The sequence below is a fragment of the Scaptodrosophila lebanonensis genome, unplaced genomic scaffold, assembly GCF_003285725.1.
Source record: "Scaptodrosophila lebanonensis strain 11010-0011.00,11010-0021.00 unplaced genomic scaffold, SlebRS2 tig00001415-arrow-pilon, whole genome shotgun sequence".
Classification (NCBI taxonomy): Eukaryota; Metazoa; Arthropoda; class Insecta; order Diptera; family Drosophilidae; genus Scaptodrosophila; species Scaptodrosophila lebanonensis.
The window spans coordinates 4888329-4911417 of NW_022060742.1; the positions used below are offsets into that span (position 1 = coordinate 4888329).

Below are 23089 nucleotides of genomic sequence, written 5' to 3' on the forward strand. Positions count from 1 at the left end.
TCATAGAAATTGCATAATTGAGGGAATAAATAAAATTTTAAGACTGCCCTTTTGTATTTTTATACCCAGTGTCCAATATGCAAAAGGTATACTGAGTAGCTTTGTGCGAATATATGAAACATACACTAGGAGACTTAGCCTCAACTCTATCCTTCGCACAAAACACATATAGACAAACTATTTATATAATTTAATTGTTTGTTTGTTTTTTGAATGGAAATAGGTCATTCTAGTTTGTTATTTCCTAAAATTGAAAATATTTGGTTTTTTTTATTTATTTATCCACATGCAACTTTTACATACTTGTTATTTTGTTCATCGAAACACAAAAAGAGGAACATAAACATAAATTTCGGAGTAATAGCAAACACCCTATTTTTCTTGTGTATAATTTGTTTTTAAATTGTTTTTGTTTAATCGTTTATTCGCCTTCACTTCATTCGCTTATAAGCTATAATTGCTAATTTCAGTGAAGCTGTATTGTATGTTGATTGCAAGTATTATTACCTGTATCCTAGCGGCCACACGCTCCCCGTTGTATCGATTTGGGATGAACCAGCCCTTTGTCGAACCCGTGACAAGGACAATGCCGAGCAGGAAGAACAGAATTAGGGCGGTTATGACGAGTTTCGCGCGCGTCGAAATAACCATTGCCATTTTCGTAGGCTATTTTATATGCTTATTTACACGATCTATGAAATGTAGTATAACACTTTGCACTAACTTACAAATATATATATGTATATATTTATATTTTTCGATGATAAACACGCCCGCGCCCTTGTACCGAAACAAATACGCACTTAACACAAAAATTTGCCTGCAAAAAATATATATGGAGATTCATGTTAATAAAGATAGACTTGTGTATGTGTGTGTGAGTGTTACCACGCACAAACACTGACGCAAATGGCTTGAATGTTGTTGGCTGTTGTTGGTTTTTTTCATTTTGCACAATATAGCTTGCGCAAAATGCGTTTGACCCAAGCGTTTGGCTTTTGGGCCTTGCTGCTGCTTAATGGCTTTTATGCCACGTATTAACCTTGTAAACTCGCTTGTAACGTGGAAAGCATGAGGCAAAGTAGAAGAGGAAGAATTAGAGGAAGAAACGAAACCGAAAGTTGCTGCCACAAAGCGTTTTGCTGTACAACACATGCCACAATGGCACACATACACGTACGCACACATACGCACAGCCTCCATCACATATTTGCTGCCAAGGTTCGAAATGTAACACGTTTTATTTAATTCTTTTGCTTCTTTTTTTCTTGTTTTTGTTGTTGCCGCTTGTCAGCATTTTCTTACTGATTTGCGCCGCAAAGGGGCGCCACCAAATTGTCGTTGTGTAAGTATATAGAGGAGGAGGGCTGCAAGAGCGAAACTTTTTTGAAAAGTTAAGCTGCCAACAAGTTTATTTGCAAAAATATTGAATTATAGCACATAGCATGTAGCTACAACAAGTGAAGAATAGAATAAGAAGGAAAGCGCCCAAAAAGTTGGCAAATGCGTTGCCTAGATTTACAGTTTTACCCACGAAGCGCACGCTCTGCGCTCAGGCGCTCAAGATATCTTGGGCCTGTGAAAGGGCTTTTATTTTGAGCGCATAAAAGCATAAACTGAATACTTGCGGTTATGTGTCTTGCCTGTCCTTGAGATTCAGCCACAGTCAGCGACCGAAAATGAAAATGAAAAAAGTAAAAAAAAGAGCGAGCGAACGCAAACTTTGCAACCTACATAATTGTGGTAAAAGTTGGCGCACACAAACACCCACATAGCTTCAAATGTATACTTTAACATGCTCACAGCCACACACATACAAACATCAGACAGTTTAGCAAAAAGGTTCAGCGTCGTCAAAAGAGCTTTAAAAGAAAGATAAGTGGAGCCGCTATATAAACAGTTGATATCGACTCTAGTACACGCTTTATTAAGTTAAAGACCCTATTCTTAGGAATTCAAAATCCCAAATCTCTGCCTAAGGAGCCTGTAATATAAACATTTACTTCGATTTAAATTTAAATTTATGCTACACATGTGTTTCATTTATGAAATGGAATAATTAAAAAATAATATAATCCTTGTATGGCAACATACTCTCAGGTCGATCATATCTTAACGGATTACGATTAAATTCTATAATCTGAAGAGAGATTACTGAAAAATGAAATGAAAATAATAAAATAAATGAAATAAATGATTCAATATCATAGTTCTGTTTACTTTAATTTAAATAAGAATTTAAATATTTTTGTTAAATTCTGAAAATAATTTTTAAATTATTACCGAGAAAATGAACAATATCTTAGATAAGGTGAATACATTTCTCATTGCTATCTACTAGTTTAAAATGATTGGAATCTATTGATGCTAACCACTGTAACTCGTATACATATATGTACTTGTATGTATTGCCTATTGAGCGTCGGTTTTATAAGTTGCGAAAAGAGCTTCAATAATGCATTCTATTGTTTTCAAATAATGAATTTATCAAATCATCTCGCTAAGCTGCTGTCACAAACAAGTTCTCTATGACAATGTACCATTTTACCCTTTGTGCGGAGGGTATTGAGACTAACAAAGTAAAATAAAGCGAAGTGAGCGCGCGCACAAAATTATACTACACCCAACGCATAATTACGATAATCGTGTCAGTCTACCAACGCCCAGTCAGGCTCGCGGAGGGGCAGTGTGGTAGTGGGGCTGCCAACCCTCTCAGCCTTTAGCTCGGCGCTTGCAGCCAGTTATTGAGTCAACGAGTCGGCAGTGTAAAACAAAGTTGTTTTTTTTTGTATCCCTTGTATTTTTGTCTGTGCCCAAAAAGAAAGGAAACTTTTTTCATGCGCCCACTGCCTACTTTGCCGTGTGTTTTTGTATCGCCCCCTGCACTGTTCCATTGGCATTCTCCTGGCATTCTCCTGGCATTCTTCACGCAGCATTAAAATTCTACGGCGATGCTACAGCGGCAGCATAACACAGTTTAAGCTTAAAGTTTGACATGGCTCAAGTTTTCTAATGAAATTACCTACTTGGACTTTTTGGCTTTCTTTCTTTTTTGGCTCGTTTTTTCTTTCTTTGTTGGCGCGTAATGAAAAGGGGCAAATGAGAGTGGCAGACGGGAGAGCAGTGATAAGGAAATTCATATCTACTCTTAAATTAAGTACGCAAAAATGAGTAATGACTTTTGAAGTTGTCAGTTGGCAGGAGGCAACAAACGTTGGAGGCTCTAACTGAAAAGGGGATAGTGCTGAATAGACGAAAAGTTTCTAAGACTGTCAAGGTTGCGGGACAGTCAGTCAGTCAAGCAGTCAGACAGACAGACATTAGCGCTCAACGGAGATAATGGGTGAAATATTAAAAAAGGGCAAAATAAGCTCACATTGCCAAATGCCTTATGCCTGCTCATTGTTGTCTGCGTGCATGTATTTTCTGTTTTGACATGTAATTTTTAATAAGCACCTTTTTCCACACAAATTTCCGTTTTCCCTACACAACGGATATGTGTATACGCACATTTTCATTGTATGTATAGTATATGCAGGGCTTAAGCATTTGACGCACATGTGTCTTTAATAAGATGCCTACACAATAAATTGTAAGCCATGGACAAAGTCTAACATTTGGTTAAACTTAGAAGCGCGTTTGATCGATAGCAGCACCGCCTGCTTCATAGACCCAACTTATACTCATATGCCTCTATATATGTGTATGAGGGTGTGAGTGCATGGCCAGCACGCGCGTGTTCAAATGATTAAAACGTGCACATCAAATTCTAGTCAAATTATTAACAATAATGACATGGTCGTCAGTTGGCGGGGCGTATTTAGTTGACGACTCCTACCGCTACAATTCCAGTCTAAAATTTACATAATTTATGTACATTATTAGATCCGCCCCAGCCCGAACTTTCTGTTGTGTAACCCAATTCGTAGTGCCATAAAATCATAAAATTATTTTCTTAGGACTGAGCGCGTTGGTTTATACATACATATACACATACCTCAATATATACATATTAATACTCCTATATATATATGTGACTATATATTTATATTCTAAGTAGCGTGTGTATACGATACATATGTACATATATACAACAATGTAGTTTGATTTGTATACAATTATATGGGCAAGCCCACTTTTGTTTTCTTATGGGTTTTCTAGAAACTGCAAACGGTGGCTCATAAAACAAGATTAACGACTATCAGCCGTAAAAGTCACAAAGAAATATGCACAGTATAGACAAACATACGCATGTCTGCTATACTTAAGAGTTTTCAAATGACTGGCTCTTTAAAAATAGTAGACTCTTAAGTCGTATCTGTCTACCGTGGGCTGAATCGAATAATACCTAACGTTATTGGCTTATTATTAGTTTCTTTTGTACTTTGAATACAGCATGTATTCGGTCCTAATTTTGTATCTTTTCATCAAGCTTATTGTTCCTTTTAATCAATTATTAACACACAATTCAACTTTTATGCAAAATGTATTTGTCTGAAAAAAAGTTATTTCATTTTAAAGACTGCAAATAAGAGAGTAAGAAACTAATAACAATAAATTACTCATTTCATGAAAAACATCTAGTTTCAATATTTAAAAGCAAAGCTATATTAAAAAAATACTGTCATTCCATGTGAAAAATAATTAAGTAATTAGGAAATTATTTATGGTCGACTGCCCCGAATTAACATTCCACTAATTACACATTATTTAACGGTATGTTACCCAATGATAATTGAAAATCATTTAAGAAATAACGCTTGTATGTTTAATAATATGCAAAAATATAAAAAAAATATATGTACTTGTATATCTGAGAAACGTCGTATAATAGATGTTGTTGACGACTTCAATGTATTTGCAGCGGCCAAAAAAGAATAGGGCCAAAAGCTTAAGCAGGAGAGAACCGACGTTGTTCAAAATGTCAATAACCGTATGTGTACACTACAATATTTTAAGTACTCAATTAAATTCAGTATACGCTTAAATTCATTTAGTGAACATAAATTATAGTGACAGTACTAGTAAAAATATAATGAAATATGTATACATCTTTAAAACATTTGAAATGCCCCTTAAATTGTATGTTTGATGTTCAATGAATCTGTATGTTTATTCAATGAACCTTCGTTTATAACAGTTAAGTAAATATTTAATGCTTAATGATTCTGTGCTGAGTTGTACAAATAATTTACTGTACTTGTGGCATCAGTAACCACCGTATAAATAAATATGTAATTTGTAAAATTCGCTGAAACTCTTAAATACAGATATTTTTAATGTTATTTTTACAGCCAACAGCCGCAAGGCTCACTACAATGGCAGGCAGCCTCAAGCTGACCAAAAATGTAAGCAATTATGTGAAAAATAATATTGTTAGATTTATGTTTACCCCAATTTTACATTTATAAATAAACAAAGGCACTTTACTCAATCTAAAAATTTAAAAGTTGTTCTTTCATGCTCTATAGTAATTAAGAGGATTTTATTATATAACAAGGAACACTGAACTATTGTTTAATATTTAGTATAATTGGTAAAATATTTAATGTTTCCGAACATATAAAATGTATTCTTGTCGAAAGTTACATCATTTGGATTTAATGGATATTGGAGAGGTTATGGAAAATATTATGTAAGTACATACTTGTATTCAATGGCCTTAAGCTTAAACATATTAAATACATCCCAGCTAATCAATTCGTTTAACTACAAATTTCATGGGGTTTTTCTTTCCACCGAAAGATTAAATTTAAAACTTTTCAGCAAGCCCAAGTTACTTAACTAGGTTAACAAGAAGTTAATACACAAATGCAGGTGTATAAGTTATTTAGGGCGAGGAGAAAACAAAAGATAATTTAACCAAAAACTATGCATTTTTGTTTTTTTTTTTTATCCAAACTAAAATCTCTTCATTTTAACGCACGATAATAGCCAATTTAATTTGCAAATGAATGTACAGTTGGTCGTAGCTTATTTTCTGCAGCCAGCATTCCAATTTTTAAAAAACAAACAATATTTTGTTTTAAGCCATCTGTATTGTCCACTCGGGTGCACGAAATAATCTTCTTATTCGTTTCTGTCTTACTTTTTGTAAGCGCATTAAATCTTAAAAGCACATAACTATACAATTCAGGATTCAAATAATTTCAATATCAGAAGAGCTGTTGTCGCATTTCGAAAGCCCATCTGTGTATTAATGTCGATATGAAGAAGAATTTAAAAAAAAAGTATTTAGTGGATTTGGTTCATCTTCTATAACTTTATGCGCAGCGTTACCACCGTAAATAAGTAATCTGTATATTTAAAAAAAAAAAATCATAAAAGCATGCGAGTATATCAGAAAATATTACTCTTCTTGAACCAACACAATTAATATACATATATGCATATATGCATATATGTATATAAAATGTTTACGCTGTCTTCATTCTAAAATAAATGTTTTTGTTTATAAAGGGCTTAAGGGTATGAATTTCTAAGCGTGTTTTATTCATATTTATATGCACATTAAACGTTAGTAATATAAACGTAATTATGCATGTATATTTCTACTCACATAATCATACAATTAATAAAACTATATATGTAAATTAAATAAGTTTATTCTCCTAGTCAATTTCTTTCACGTTATGTTTTATAGGAATATGCATGTAAAGGCGCGCTGGCCAAGGTACAGTGGGCTCAGAATATTTTCAATTGAATAATTGGTGATGCTTTCAATGTTGTGAGTTAGTATTAATTTAATTTAAAAGGAGCGCGGCTAAATATAAAATATGCGTTGTCAGCAGAATTTCTTACTACAAAATTATTGTTCACATTTACGATAGTTTATTTTTGATCGAAATTCATTACACCCTCGAACTAAAACAATTTCCATAAAAAAATATTTGTAACACAGCGCGTTATATAAGAAATAAATATACAAATTTTAGAATTTTCTTCTTTTTATGCAAACCCACTCTCACATACTTTCACTTTTTTTTAACGTTTTGCCACGAAGAAACTACTTCTTATTATTCCTTTGAGTTTTTTTTTTGTTCTTTGAATGTGTTCTGGCGAACAACTGATTTCCATATTCTTGCTTTTATCCGAAAATCGGACGAATTATTTTCCGTAGGAGTGGCGGAAGAAAGACAATTTGCTGATTAAAAATAAAAATACTTTGTGATTTCTGCCATGCCTCCTTCTGCCTATTAAATTTTTCCCACTGCACACTGCACCTATTATAGTCTTGTACCTTTCAGGAAAAAAATATTAAAAATCTTCCTGTTCGCTTAAATTTCAAAGACTAAATCCCGTTCAAGTTAATATAACAACTCTACTGTATTTCTAATAATAATTAATTAAGCTCTCCAGCTCTCTTGTAAGCCGTTTTAAAACATATTTGAACTAAGAATAATTTCAATTGCCAAAACTATTGTATGCAACAATGAGCACGTATTGTTCATATATGTAGTACATACATATGTACATATATGCTTAAGTTACTAAACTGTAACAGCTTATTTGATACACAATCACAGCAATGAAATCACATTTTGTGGACGCCATTTTTCGTAAATATGCAAATATGCAAACATTTTAAATGGAATTTTAAATTGCGCCCATAAAATAATGGGCCAAAATATTGCATTATGATGATAAATTGATAAATTTGCAAATCAAAATTACAGGCACACACACACACACACATGCAAAAATAAATGCGTATATAAAGCTATTATTGAAAAACGATGCCTAGTTCTGGTCCTCAGCGACTAAAAGCCATTGTGTGGTAAACAAATAGAACAAAAGAACAACAGCAGAAGTGAAGGCACAAATTCAAGCTGTGCTGTTTAAATTCATGTCAACACACAGAATTACAGAAACACACACTCTCTCTCACACACACACACACACACACACACAATATTTGTATGAAAATTGATGATTATTTATGTCTGTTGCAAAGTTTTCGATGAAACTAATGCCATACACACACATGGACCAACAGATACAATATTTTCCTATACTTGTATATAATATACAGCTTTTGGAGCAGTTATAATTTTATTGAAACGTTTTTGTTATTGTTGTTTTTGTGTTTGTGTTTGTTGTGCACATCCAGTTGCGTGTCATGCACGTAATGAAAATTTAATTAAATGCACGCACACACAGCCAAAAGCCCAAAAGCCCAAAACTTAAAATTTCAAATGGCATTAAGCAGGACACTCGTACAACACATGCTTGCAGAACAGAAGACTTATCTCCGCCAATAGCTAAAGCATTTCGAATTGACGTCCAACCGATTTATATAGAAAGCAACACTAAGAGTTGCCTTATTGGTTGTGGGTTTGAAAGTCAAGAAGGGCGTTGCTGCATTTGCGTATCTTTTCGGTCATGACAAACGACACATTATTTATTTGTGCTATAAATATTTAAAAGGTTAGGCATGTCAAATTACAGACGGCTAGACAGGACAAAACACGCCAAAGCATACTAAAGCGCTCACACATGTCTACATTGCGAATGAACATTAGGCTATAAAAGTATTTTTACTAGTCTCGACAAGTAAATAAATAGTTCAAGTATTGGACAGAGTAAAGAGTGAAATCATATTTAGCCTTCAAACTGCTGGGTGTATATAAAATTGCTGCTTCAGAAGGAAAACATATAAGTTACTCTTCAAAGCAGACTTTTCGTTTATGAGTAATAAATGATAGTGAAAATTGAAAGAACCCCGATTGCCGATGCAGTTTTCGTCAACTCTCAAGGCATGTGCTAATCATAAGAACAAATAAAATAATAAAATGATAAATCATATAATGCAATTACTCAAATGTATCAGTAATTCATTTCACAATTGATTTGATTTGAAAATTCATAATTAATTAAAATACATGCAAATTGAGGCAAGCAAAAGCTAAGGAGTTTCAATTAGCTGTAATTTTTTAATTGAAAATATTATGCTGCCAACGTAAAAATATCTGAAAATATACTTATTCGCTTAATTAAAATTCTATTTTAAAAACCCTTGCATTAGTAAGTTAGTTTTTGGGAACTATGCATCACTCTTACATCAAAATAAAGTAACAATTCTAATCTGAAAGATCACAAATAAATAACTAACTTATTCATATTATTAACCAAAACAGACCCACTCTGCAACATATAAAGCCTAATGTTTGTAATTATGTTTTGAAACTAAAATATAAATAAATATAAATAATGATAAATATTTGAAAATGTTAGGCAATAACTAACATTTTCTAGTTTTCAGTTATGTTAAATACATTTTTTTCAGGCAGGATTTTATTACTGTATTCCAATATAATTGAGTACTCCCATCCATGTTCTTGACTTGAAAATTACTTATACCATCACGTGTAATTATGTACTAGGTAGGTAGGTAGTTACTGCAGACTCGCAAAGCCCGACGAAGTCTAAACACGTCGCACGGCCTTTTGTGCGAATCAAGTTAAAGTATCAATAGGTTTCATACAACGTCGCACGGCTGTTAACCTTTTTATCTTTTGTCAGAAATACAGAGCACGGCAACGGCAACGGCAAAGGCAAAGGCAACAACAAAAAGTTCAGCCGACAGCCAACAACAACATGTAGTCGCAAGTACATAAAATAGTTGACGAACGAACGACAAGTGCAGTCATTGAAAGAGTTCTGTGTGCCGAGCACTATGTTCGGAGCTCTGAATTGTGGCGGCCTCTATGGGTGCTCTGGCTAGCTGGCAGCGTGCAGCGCTTTTATTTAATAAATAAAACGTATTTTCATATGCCTTTCGTTCGAAGACAAAAGGACACATACACGCACACACTCAAACACTGGTATATAGATATGTATGTATGTATGTATATCCACACGCCTCATATAAATTACACATACGCCCAGTTGTTTAATATGCATGGGTGTAAGTGTGTGTGTCTGTGTGCGCCACCCATTTGCGGTTGCGGGGGCTTATACTGATTTGGTTAAGGGTGGTTGTTATGCTTTTTGTCGCTTTAATGAGTTTGCCATTGATTTAGCTTCGCCAATGAAGCGAACGGAGCGAAACTGCGCTGCTCTCAGTCCTTGTCCAAGTGTTTTACTCATAATTTATGCAATTCATTTGAAAAGCCGCCCAGAATAACAACGTTCAAGCCATTTGTGTTCGTGTGTGTATGTGTGTTATGAAGTGTTTGGCAAATTGCAGTAAGCCTTGTCACAATATTTACCTATAAATCGAACGCGTTGAAAAAGTCACTTGGATGAACCGATTTAAATAAATGGTATTAAATACATCTGACTATGTGTATATTTGATATATTGAATATGTTGAAAAATCACAGATAATTTAATTACAAAATATGTGTATTTTTTTACTGGTCTTGTTGTTGTTAAATTTGTAATTTATGTTTATTTTGCTTTAATTTTTAAGTTTTTAAATTACACGTCTCGTTTCATTTTATTGCATTGAATTTTTTTGTTTTTCCGCGTGCAACTGACAGCACAACATTTATGCATGTGTTTTCAAAATTTGTTAACTTGGCTTTGATGCTTGGCAGTTTGTTTGTTTGTTCTTTCGTTTATTTACATGACCTGCTGCTGAGCTTAAATAATGTTTCTTTTCACACAATTGTTGTACATATTGTACCATACAATTAATTGGTTTTAATTCAATGATGCATTTAGTGGCAGTGGCTTGAAGCTTTTTGTTAGCTAAATTGCATTCGTCTTGTTGCTTGAGTTGTGTTGTTGGCCTTTTCGAGGAGCGCGCGTCCGACCCGGCATAGTATGCAACGAAAAGTTTTTCTTGCCGGCACACGATGTGATGAGTAAACGGAGGCACGAGGACGAGTAAGGGAATGACGTGCAGGCGAGGCGTAGCTTTATACACTTGACAAGCTACAGCTACAACAACAACGGCAAGAACGAGTAAACCGCGCACATGCCAAACTAATTGTAAATATTTGCGCACCAACAAACAACAATTTTGTACGCGTGTGTTGCCTTTGTTTTTACGACCTACATGGAACAAGAACACTGAGTATACGTGTAATATGCCAACCGTGACAATTACTCTTATTAATTTTGCAATCAAATCTGCAATAACGTTTAGTTTTTGGTTTTTTTGCACGCGATATGCAAAATCTTGAATAACACGCGCGACGAAGACGCGGATATGTCCAACGCTTGGATATGTTCAGTATGATACGATCACGATATAATTTGTTGCATGGAACTATTACTATATTCAGTTAAGCGAGCGCATTTTGAAACGTTTGCGCCGCCTTTCCTTTTCCTTCATTTTCGGTCGCATAATTGAATTTTAATTGACATTTGGGTTCCACACTCTCACTCAGTGAACACTTTGTTGCTCTACATTTCATTTCATTAAATATTTGTGCTATTTCATTTAAGGCATAAATCACTTTTATTCTTATTTCTGGCCATATTTGGCTGCTTTATTTGCCTTGGTTAGCTTAGGCAGTAGCAGCTGCTTGTTTTTGAGCCGCCACACGCTCACCCATACGCACATACACATATACAAATAACATGGCTACGAAAGGCAACGCCGAAGAGCCGCCGACGACGAAGAACGGAGACGAACACGCACACAAACGTTAAAGGCGCCCCAAGTAGTGCGTGTATATGTGCTTGAATGTGGCTACAATATTTTCAGCGTTTAGTTTTCCGTACGCACATCCTAACTGTTTGCAGCACCGAACGCGACTGAAAAGGTAAACGCACTCGTCTCGGCATAGGCCATGAAGCAAATCACAGCAACATGCGGCACAAACACCCACACACACGCTCATACGCAAGCGAGGGCAGCTGTCGTGCCACAGACAACACAGACACGTTCGTGCCTGTTGTTTCCACATCGTACGCTGAATTCTCCGTGCTCTGCTGAATTCTACGCTGAGCGGCCAGTCTCAAGCGTACTACATGGCGTATACGCGATTCGAAAAGGATTTTTGAGTGAAAACGTCAAGCATATTTTCAGCGCTCAGTGAAGGGTGGTTTGAGTGGCGCTCGAGTTGAATCTCACGTTTTGAGCGCTTTACCAAAACTCGCCGCTAGTTGACAAAGTGGCGCTAGCAACGAATAGGGGTGAGTTTTTATTGTGAAGCGTGTTAGCTACCGTGTTGAAAAGCTATTGAGCACGAGCTCTTCACTTCCTCAATATTTGCCCATGCATCCACAAATAACTGTTTAGGAAAGCAGGCACTCGAAGCTAATGCACAATGCGCTCAGGGTATTACAAATGAAGTAAGCGAATCAAGTTTCAAATTAAAATCTTAAGTACAGCGGATTACAACACCAGCGCCATTTGAGGTACTAAAGCGGCATCCGCAATTGAAAAAAGCAAACATAATATTTCCATTTCGTCAGCTGAATGTACATTCAATTCTAATTTGGGCGAACACAGATATTTTATGAATTTTCAACGATGTACAGATAAAAACAAGTACACGGTTGGATTTGAATTCTCGAGTACTTGAACAATTTGTTTCCCAAAAAAACTTGAATAGCTACGTAACTTTAATCCTATACACAATCATTTGCTTTAATGTTTTCATATTTTCGATGCCTTCTCAAATTTATTTATTTCATTTTTAACAACAGAAGAGAAAACCACTACGCATGAAAATTGTTAGGCCCCTAGCTTAAATATAAAGAAGCCCTTTCAGTTTGTCCATCAATAGAAGACAAAAATATACTCCAGAAATTTTCCATATTCAGATTTAAGAATCAACATGTGGCTTAAGAAAATTATTTGTGTATAAAACTAGGTAGATTTGATGAACGTGGCGTCAATAAATGTCAAAACCTTACCAGTAGCTATACAAAAATTTTGCCATTCTCAAAATTTTACTGAAATGCAAGCAAAAAACAATGTTTGACGTTCATTAGATAGATATAAGATATCATCCACTCGATACCAACGTTTTTGTTAAGTTATCAAATGTTTTCCGAAAATTTTCTCAAACATGTTTTGCATTTGTTTTTATTTTTAAGTATGTATGTATGTTCATTTTCAATTAAATTGAATTGATATGCATTGAGGCACAGATTGCCACACATTTTCCTTTTGATGTGGAGCAACTCTGACTCCATACTATGGTTTTATGTGTGCTATTGTATTGGCGTTTCAAAAATTATTTCATTAAAAGGCATTACACAGTTATGAAGAATCGGGCGCCGTCAGAACTTACCTCATAGTGTCCGCCAATGCGGGGACCCGCTTGACCAATGTATAGCGTGGATGAGGTGTCGAAAACCAATTTAAAGGGGTCACGCACTACAGCCGTGCTGTTTTGCAGCTTGCAGTCATAGTAGAATGTCACATTGTCGCTCAGCACCTGAAAGGCCACGGAATTCCACTTGTCCGGCTCGTGGGTAAGCGGAAAGCTAGCCAGCTTGCGTCCTGAAATCGCATCGGCCTGAGCATAGACCAGCGTGACGTTGTAGCTGTTCTTGACAACCGGAGAGAGATGCACTCCCAACTGCACGACGGTATCAAGGGGATTGACAACGCTAAACAAGTAGCCGCCTTTTAACGAGCTCGACCGATATTCGCACTGGATGGCAAACTCGGAGAGTGTATCGGGAAGATGCAAGCGGTACGTGCTTTTAATATCTGCCGTGGGCTTGATTTTGGGGACAGGAAAACCGTCTTCGCCTGTGTCAAATTCAATTTCCTTGAATCTGTCGTCATACATCAGATCCATTAATTCGTATTCGCCATTGAGATCTGCAATATAATTAGAAAAATGTTTACATATAAATATAAAAACAAACCGACTTACAGAATGCTCGCGAATGGTTCCATTCACTTCAATCGAATGAATTAAGAATGGGAAAGACAAGTAAAACAACTAATAAACTTTTATTATTTTTTAAATTTCCATCCGTAAATTATGCTTTTATTTTTTCACTTGCATAACTGAATAGACACAATGCTTAATATAACATTTTCCCTTCAGCCCAAAAGTATGCTGTTGCTTAACCCCATCCTAGTTATTTGTTAGTTATTTGGTATTAAAAAACCAACTAGTAAGTTAAAACTACTAATGTTGATTTTAATATTTTAATGAACAATTATTTGTAATATTTTATAGAAAACTTCTTTTAAATATTGAGAAAACATACCTTTAACAGACGCCACCTCCAACTCGTTCACTCCAAAGACCAAATTCGCCCCGGGAAGAGCTAAGAACATTAACAAAATTGCTGCCATAATTGGACAGTGTCCTGCAAGAAAAAAGAATGAGAAAAATTAGTAAAACAAAGACTAAAACACAATACGAAATATTATGTGACATTGTCATACATACGACATATTACGACTAAAGCACAACCGCAGACACTTCATCTCTCAACCACAATTATTGGAAACACAAGCCCATTAGCAAGCCTGGCTACAAATTTTGTGCAGACAACATACTTAGCCACTTGACTGCAGAGTGCAGTTACACCACAACCACACCACCACTAAACGTACCAGGCAAACCACAAACGTACTCACGCACATACGCATACACAGAACGATAAAAGCCAGTCAGCTGGAAGCCACACAAATTTGTGGTGGTTCGCAAATTTTTGTAACAAACAACTTCATGCGTCATTCAATAGCACACACAGCTACGAGTATACATATAATGATTGTCAAGCCTACAACTCGTTTAGATTAATTGCAATTAGAAGCGATGCTAATCATTCGATGCTTGTTATTCATGCAAAGATAGGCCGGCGAGCGATTGAGACACACCTTAAATTTTTGGCTGGTTGGTAATGTGTATTATTATTGTTTGTTGACAAAGTTCATAGTATTCGAAATGTCAAAGCGCAACAGACGCAAATTAGCAATAAATCAAATTTGTCAACAAAGTTTTGAAACCATTCTTAAAGAGCCCAATAAATCATTAAAAATCATGCTAAGTTAATTGTGTAATTGCCCATCAAGGGCAAGCGGCAGCAGCAGCAGCAGCAGCTGATAAGTAAATAATAATTTCTTAAGCATCCCTTGGAATTTGTTGTCTAATTTAGGCATAAATTACATACATATGTATGTATTTGTATGCATAAACTAACACAATTAATGAGCGACACACAGAGCACACACATTCACTAACATATGTACATACATCAAGGCGCCAAGCTGACCTCAAATTGTCACTATTCAGGCTATTAATATTTATCAAGCGGGTCTTTTTAGCTCGAGACATAGATATAGAGCCCGAGTATATATATGTATGTACATACATCTGTACGTACGTATGTATGTATGTAAGTGTTCGATGGCATTATTTTAATTATTGGGCCACTTTCACTTATTCGGCTTGCTATGCAAATGACTTTCAATTATTAACATTAAGCAAGAATGCTGCTCTTGAAGAGTGCTGCTCTATTATGACTAATTAACATGTTGATGAAGTGCAAGAATGTCAACAATAAAAATTCAATTGCTGCCGGCTGTTAATCATAAATGATGATAATGCCGAATTGACAGCTAATTTGATATAATGTGTGAATCAATGTATGTATGTGTGTGTTTTCCTGTGCGTATAATTGAAGGTCGGGGGAAATGCACAAAGTGACAGTCAAAAGAAATTACAAAACAAAACCCAATACTCGTAGATGTAACTCCACAAATATATAAATGCATAATACGGTATTTAGTTTATTTAGACATACATAATTGTATGTATCTCAATTGATTGGTTAGGCATCGAATTATGACACCAAAAACCGTCAGAATACAATATTATTAGTTTGTTAAACAATTCAATGGAACAGATTTCCTATCGTAGTTAGATATTGTAGTCACTTACTGAATTCAATTGTGATAAGAACTAAGTAAACCATTCTATTAAAATAGACTTGAACCTGGGATAAAAGTTAAAAACTATACATACATATCTAAAATAGATTCTATCTCAAGAACTATTCGAAAACTTTACCTTTCAGAAAATGAAATACATAAACTCATAATTTGTATGTGCATCACTACTGACTTCAATCTGACTCTAGAGTATTGGATTGAACTAACTAGGCATTGGGCTGATTGTAACAAATGGCACAAAAATAGACCTTTACTTTAAGTGATCGTACCATATATATATATATATATGTATTTATAGCCATTTAATATATATTATTTAATTACTTGCTGCATACAAATAAATATTTATTTACATGGCCCTAAATTAAGTCATCCGATGAATTTTATAAGCATTATTTATGGCATCATTAAGCGCATTATTTACAAATAATAGATAAGAATAATGTTGACGGAAGTGACTTTCTGTTTTATTTAATATTGATGGACAAGATTTTTGCCAGCGAGGGGCAGTTTGAAATTAAATAACTTAACTTATTATTATATTCTAATTATAGTATTAGAAAAATAGGTCAATTTGTAATGAAAAACACATTTAGCTAAGAAACAACTTATATTACCCGAATGTAAACGAAATTAAAAGAAAGATTTTTTGGTCAATGACCACATTTCAAAAATATGTATTTACAAACAGCCTTCCGAAATGTAAAAAGACATAAAATCTGAAGAATATAAAATCTACATAAAAATGTACAACTTTGTGGCCAGATATATCACAATTTGAGTAACGAAAACAAACAAGACGCCGGCGAATCAACAACTTGATTTTTTAACATTCATAAAATTCAGAGACGTTTTATTTGCCCGATTGCTAACAAGGTGGCATCTTCTTCAGCATCACCAAAGCCTTTAACATATTAGAATTGCCGCTTTTGACATAATGAGTCAGAATTTATGCAATTCACAGACACATCCATACATACTATATATACACACTTACATACATTTACGACGTGAGACGCGCGAGTTGCTGACACGTGCAACGGGCCGTGCGGCCAATGTCAAATGCCCGTATGTCTGTGGCAACAAAATTGGCTCCTAGGGTGCTGTCAAAGAGACAGCGAGCAGAAACAACAACAACAAGCAGCAACTCGCGCCATGTCGCCGCCTAAGATTGTTTAGAATGGAGTGCACGTAATGCCGATTAGTTGGGCCTAACCCGCCAATCCACAGCCCAGCAGCTAAAGCTAATGCTGGAGCCTATCAAACCCAGACCCATCCAGAACGCAAACCTCATAGCTGGGGCGCGTCTTCGAGTTAGTTATTCATGCAAATGCTTCTGAAAGTGTTGAAAGTACAACAAAAAAAAAAAAAAGTAAACGCCTTACAATCAAATACATTTGTATGATTTGTATGACGCATACATAAATACATACATACATACATACATATGTATATAAAAGATACACAGACATCAGCATTATGTCTGTTTGCTGCCAGGGGAGAATACAAGTTTCATAAATTTATAACTCATTATGATTTGCTGCTGAAAAAGCTTGAATGGGTGTTTGCTTCCGAAGAAAATGAAAAAGAAAAAATACTGGAATGGCTCATAAAATTTAATGGAAACTAACAGCAGCAGCAGCTGCTGATACTTCAGAAATGTTTCAAAATAACCGGCACGCAGCAAAAATTACACATTTTTCGCCTTCTTCTTATTTTTCCGTTTTTAAATCAAAACCATCGATTATTGAAACAAATCAGAATGTCGTAAAAAGCTGTGGAACAACATCAAATTCAAAAGTCGTCAGAGCGTTGCACATTTGAAGTGATAACCAGAGAGGGGAGGGAGGGTGTCAATAAGAAGAAGAAGACGAAGACGAAGACGAAGAAGAAGAAGAAGGAGGGCAACAGGGCAAGCGACCAGCAAAAATATAATAAAATTTTATTTTCAATAGTAAATCGGCTCAATATGACTTAGGGCCGCACACAACGTGAGCTTGCAGTGTGTGTTGGTAGCTCTCCCTGGGTGTGTGCCAGTCTTCGTGTGTGTGTGTGTGTGTGTGTGTGTGTGTGTGTGTGTGTGTGTTGTTGGGAAAATGTGTGCCAGTGTGTCACACGGCGCTTGCTTGGCTTAGGGCAACCATCCAGATCCAACCATGCACCCAGTCCATCAGTCCGTCCGTCCGTCCGTCACCTCTGTCCCTGCCCAACTTTGTGGACAGAAGACATACTCGTTCAGACAGACAGACAGACAACTGACATCGTCGCCGTCTTTTGTTATTCGGTTTTCGTCTCTCGCTGTTTTTTATTTTTTTTTCTGCTGCGGCGGTTTTCCCTAAGTGAACTATTAGCTTTGTTGATTTTATGTTTTCCAATTTGTTGTACTTCTTGTGTTTTCCGTTTCTACTTTTTTTTTGTCGGTCTGGTTTTTTTGGGGGGTGCCGGCAACAGCTGCACGTCGTTGGCTTTTCGCGTACGCCAAAAATTTCACTGCCATTCAGGGAACGTTCAACATTCGACGCTTTGTCAACATTTATTGCCTTTAATGTTTTGTTTTTTTGTTTTTGCTTTTTGCCAACGCCTGCAATTTGTTTTGTTTGATTTAAAGGATTTGCATGCCAAATTTGACTTTATTTGTTTTCCTCTACAATTTTTTGTTGCTGACTGCCATTAAGGTTAATGCCAGCGCACATACGAGTTTCTGCTTACATATGTTCCGAGGTGTGTAAGTATGTGTAGCATATCAACAAGTATGTCTGTCTGCCTGACTGTCTGTCTGTCTCTCGGCCTGCCTGTCTGCTTGCATCATGTTTGCTCTTTTTTTTTTTTTGTACGTTTAAAGTGTCTTTATTGGAGCTTTGCATAAATTAAGCGACTTCATGCCGGCCTTAAGTCAATGTATCGCACATTAGCCCGCACTTTTTGGACAGATGTTGAGCTGCCAGCCTCATAAAAACTATCCAAATCGAGTGTGTTGAGCAAGTTTACGATACAAGTAGAAACCATGACATGTACTTGTAATTCGATAGCCTATCTAACTAATAAATGCTCACTAAAATCGCGTAGCATAAATTCCTATGATTAGGAGTTCTATTCGAATCATGACACGCATTTTGTTGGTAATATTACAAATATTTTACCGAAATAACCGACATCTTTTTATGAAAATGTATTCAAATAGAATACCATTTTGACGCTACACTGGGATACTGGATGATTAAAAATAGAGATTTAAATATTTGGCTCTACAATATTACCGCTAAATACGAACTTTAAACTGTTTTTCCCATAGTAGAAAGAAAGGAATGATTAACTGATCAATACAATGAAGCTCTGTGCTTTCCGCAATTTCGAAGTTTTAGAACTATTTGGTTCGAAAAGAAAATACTTAGTATATTATGGAGCTATTTTACCTTCTTATGTTTATTTATTCATTTTATTTGTAAACTATGTAATTAACAATGGAAATTGAAAATTTCGGTCTTTTAATTTTAATATTTTCCGATGAAAGAGCATGAGTTACCACTATTTTATTTCTTTTTTATTCACCACCACAATTTAGTTATCGGTAGATAGCATTAACATATTTAGTTGTTTACCTAAAATACATGAAATTCTAAATACATGTATAATTTATTTATTGATAATTAAGTTTTAATAATGCATTAGTTTGTAATTTAGCGGCCTGCGAATTTACAAACGAAACAATTTCTTTTCAATTTATTGATATTAAAAGCACTTAGCAAGCTTAGATTTAATAACAACCTCTTTGATTCATATCCGGTGAACAATGAAAATTTAAAATGCATGCCGCATTTATTATTTCCAAATAATTATGCGATAAATTAGAAGCGAGAAGGGTTTTATTTGTAAATCCCAAATACTTTATAGGACTCGAAGTAAATGAACAAAAAATATCCAATATTATTTAAGTATATATGTATATAAGTATTTGAGCAGAGACAATCGTAGACAAAGCGTATTTACTCGTATGCTAAATACGCCGCCCTAATCGCTACTGAAGTGAATCAATATGTAAATAAAATTCATTTTGGCTTGATAACTCGGCTATGCTTTGCTTGTTGCCAATCACGATAATCCGGTTTAGCATGCGTTTCTCTCATTTCGAGCTGATTTCCATTGTAATGATGTGCGGCGCCTTGAATTCGCTTTGAAGATATTGAAGCATGCTATACATATATACAAGCACATAATTTCATGAAAACAAACCCAAATAAAAACGTCCGCCTAATCGTGCTTGGTATTTTCAGCAACTCGCACAAAAACATAAATGTATGCCTTCGAAAATGGCACAGAATAAAAAATTACAAATAAGAAAAAAAGAAAAAGGGGAGAGCACAGCTACGGAAAAATATAAGAAAATTGTGAGCAAAACAATCAAATTATAAATACGAACGAAAAATGGCACAAAATAATTCCCTACTGTCCGGCTGGACGGATGCAGTGGACAAAGCGCCAGGCAGCTCAAAGCGAATGTTGTGTATGTGGAAGAGTAATTAGCTACATGCCACAGGCCATAGCAACAGCAACAGCAACAGCAATAGCCGCAACAACAACAAGAACGCTGACGACCAAATATGTGGCACTCGTTCACCCCTTGCCACAACAGCTGCCAGCAGTGATTTAAATAATCTTTAAGCATACCCTCCCCTTTTATCCCCTCCTCTTGGGACGGCGACTTCTCGAGTGCTACTCATATTGCACTTAGCTGTCGACACTGTGCGTTGGCAGCCAAGTGGATGCCACAGCCACATGCCTCAGCCCCCAAGGCTCGGCCATGTGCAACATGTTGTCGCAACCGAAAAACCAGGGCAAAAAAAGTTCAATAAAATGTGCAACAGACAAGAGGCTGTGTTCATGTCTCTGAGGCTGCTGTGCGTGTCGTGCGTCCCATCGAACTTGATGAATGGGGTGTGCCAAGTCATCATCGTCTCCTTCATTGCTGTCATTATAATGTTTTTGCTCGCACGCTATGGGGTCCGCAATCTCTTTCTCGTACTCTTTCCTTTTATTTCAGCTTCTTTTTTGATCCGACTACATATTGCTGTATTTGCTTAACTCGATATGATCCGCGATACCTGGAAACGCTCAGCCGAATCAGGTAGTTGAACTCTTTCAGTGCACTGACTGGTGGGTTCGGGTTCAAGGTTCCCACTCGTAAGGTTTGTTGTGAGAGTGCATATGCATCCTTACACAGTAAGAAATTGAAATGTAAACTTTATTATTTCACTTTTATCTACTCATTTCATTTACATCTGATTTCCTTTTGCTTTACGCTTCATTAATTACTTGTTCTTCTTTAAAGAGTTTGCATGTTTCAATGCACTTTTATTTTAATGTTTTGTTCCATTTGCTTATTTCATGTCAATTTAGATTAAACATCAACATTTATGAATACATTTTTTTGACTAATCATTACGGCCAATTTATTAAACAGAAAAAAAAGTATAACCTCAGTATTAGCTTTGGATTTGCCATTTACAGTTATCATATTGTTCTACCTTCTTAACAAGTTTTCAAAGAATAGATGGTTCTGCCCATAAACTAATATTTAAAGTGGGTAGCTCTGAGCCTATTATATATAGTAATTATATAAAGCAGACCAGACAAACAGGCAGGTTGAATAAATTCGCATATTTATGAGTATTAAGAATATGTTTTAAAATTTAATATTCAAATTGATAACTGAGCTGAAATTGGTCTTAGGTTCGGGCGATTGCCGGCAATTGCATATTAAAGACCAGCAGCCAACATTTCATGCAGTCTGGAGTTGCATTTGGCTTTCAGCCAGAATGAGCCATTGGCCAGAAATGGAGCAAAAGTTCATGAAAAATGCTGCTAAACAAATTGCTGCGACCAGTCCAGTCATGGGGATACAAATACGTACGAATACGAAAATCATATTTTCGCATGGAAAATCGTGAAGATATAAACGCATTTATTTTTGTGCTCATTTCTTTTTTGGGTTGTTGTATGTTTGGCTGTTTGTCTGTTTGTCTGCCTGCTTTGGTGTTTGTTGTGCTTGTATAAATAGCCCCTGGATTTAATTGCCTTTTATGCCTGGAGCAGACGCAGCTGCTGTGGGCAAAAGCAAGTGAGGAAAAGTGTGTGCGCATTTGTTGGTTGCTGTTGATTGCTGATAATTGTTATGGCCAAACTCATAATTGTAGCCACGATTGCCAGAGAAGACTTTCACTCACTGACCTTGGTGCAGCAGATGTGCGTGTCTATAATTTAGGGCATTGTCTTGAACTGAAATGCATTTAAAAACGAAATTACGCCTTAAGGAGCGTAAATGAATTGTGTTGTTGTTGTTGTGTAGTTTTTAAACAATTACGCGAACTTTGTTGAATATTTTAAGAGACTACGCACGATTTGCCATATTGTTCTAAAAACACATTCCAGTGCATACAAAGAACGTTGTACTTTTGTATCCTGTGTGTGTTTATGTTCCACATATATGCATGTGTGTATGTATGTATGCGGGAGATATTTGCTGTTGCCATGCAGCTCGTTCGGCTTACGCATCATTTATCATATTTAAAGCGCTGAAACGGTGGCGTATACGTAATGCGCCGTTGATACGCCACAGGCCGGCCTAGCGATGTGTGTAGGCAAAATATTTATGTGCCTGAGCTGCGTTTAGTTCGGCAATTGCGGTTTCCGGAACCGTTATCAGTGCGGTTGCAGCTGCCACCAACAGTTTTGCACTGTTCTGCAAAGATTGTGTGCAAATTTAAGCATTTGGGGGCAACCATTAAAGTCGCTTGAATAAAGTTGAACTTGATTGGCAATCAAATGCTCTCTGATAAACATACGAAACACAAAAAATCTATTAAGCACCCATACTAAGGCCGCAAGCAGTGATGACTGTTAGGCTGTCTAGTAGAGATGGGTGCGTGACGTGCAAGTAAGCGCCAGCTGTAAAGGCTTTTAATTCAATGAAATATTAATATTAAGTAGCAATGAAAACCATCACTTAACATATATGATATATAAAATGTTTCTCCAATCACAAAATATTAAATATAACCCTATACTCGTTTTATTTAAAGTTGTTCAAAAGCTGTAAAGCCAGGCTGCACTTTAAACTATAAATAACTTTAAGGAAAAGCATTTAGGAAATATGAACTATTCAAATTAAAACGCCTTCATCCAATTACCAGTTGGTCTTCAGTATCAAGAGGAATATCTCATGGCGATTGCGCAGCGCTGATTTAAAAAAAAAATCTGATTTGAAAT

The 23089-nt window shown here is 35.8% G+C and overlaps 1 protein-coding gene across 1 annotated transcript in view; it reads right to left on the reverse strand.

Moving 5' to 3' along the window:
* The window catches only part of LOC115633094 (collagen alpha-1(XVIII) chain), an 84288-nt gene that overhangs the window by 48886 nt on the left and 12313 nt on the right, over positions 1 to 23089 (reverse strand). The window contains exons 2-3 of the mRNA XM_030530474.1: positions 14134 to 14235; positions 13197 to 13735 (exon numbers count right to left, since the gene is read on the reverse strand). Coding sequence (XP_030386334.1) covers positions 13197 to 13735; positions 14134 to 14221 — 627 coding nt within the window. The 5' untranslated portion in view covers positions 14222 to 14235. The remainder of the gene's footprint in view (positions 1 to 13196; positions 13736 to 14133; positions 14236 to 23089) is intronic.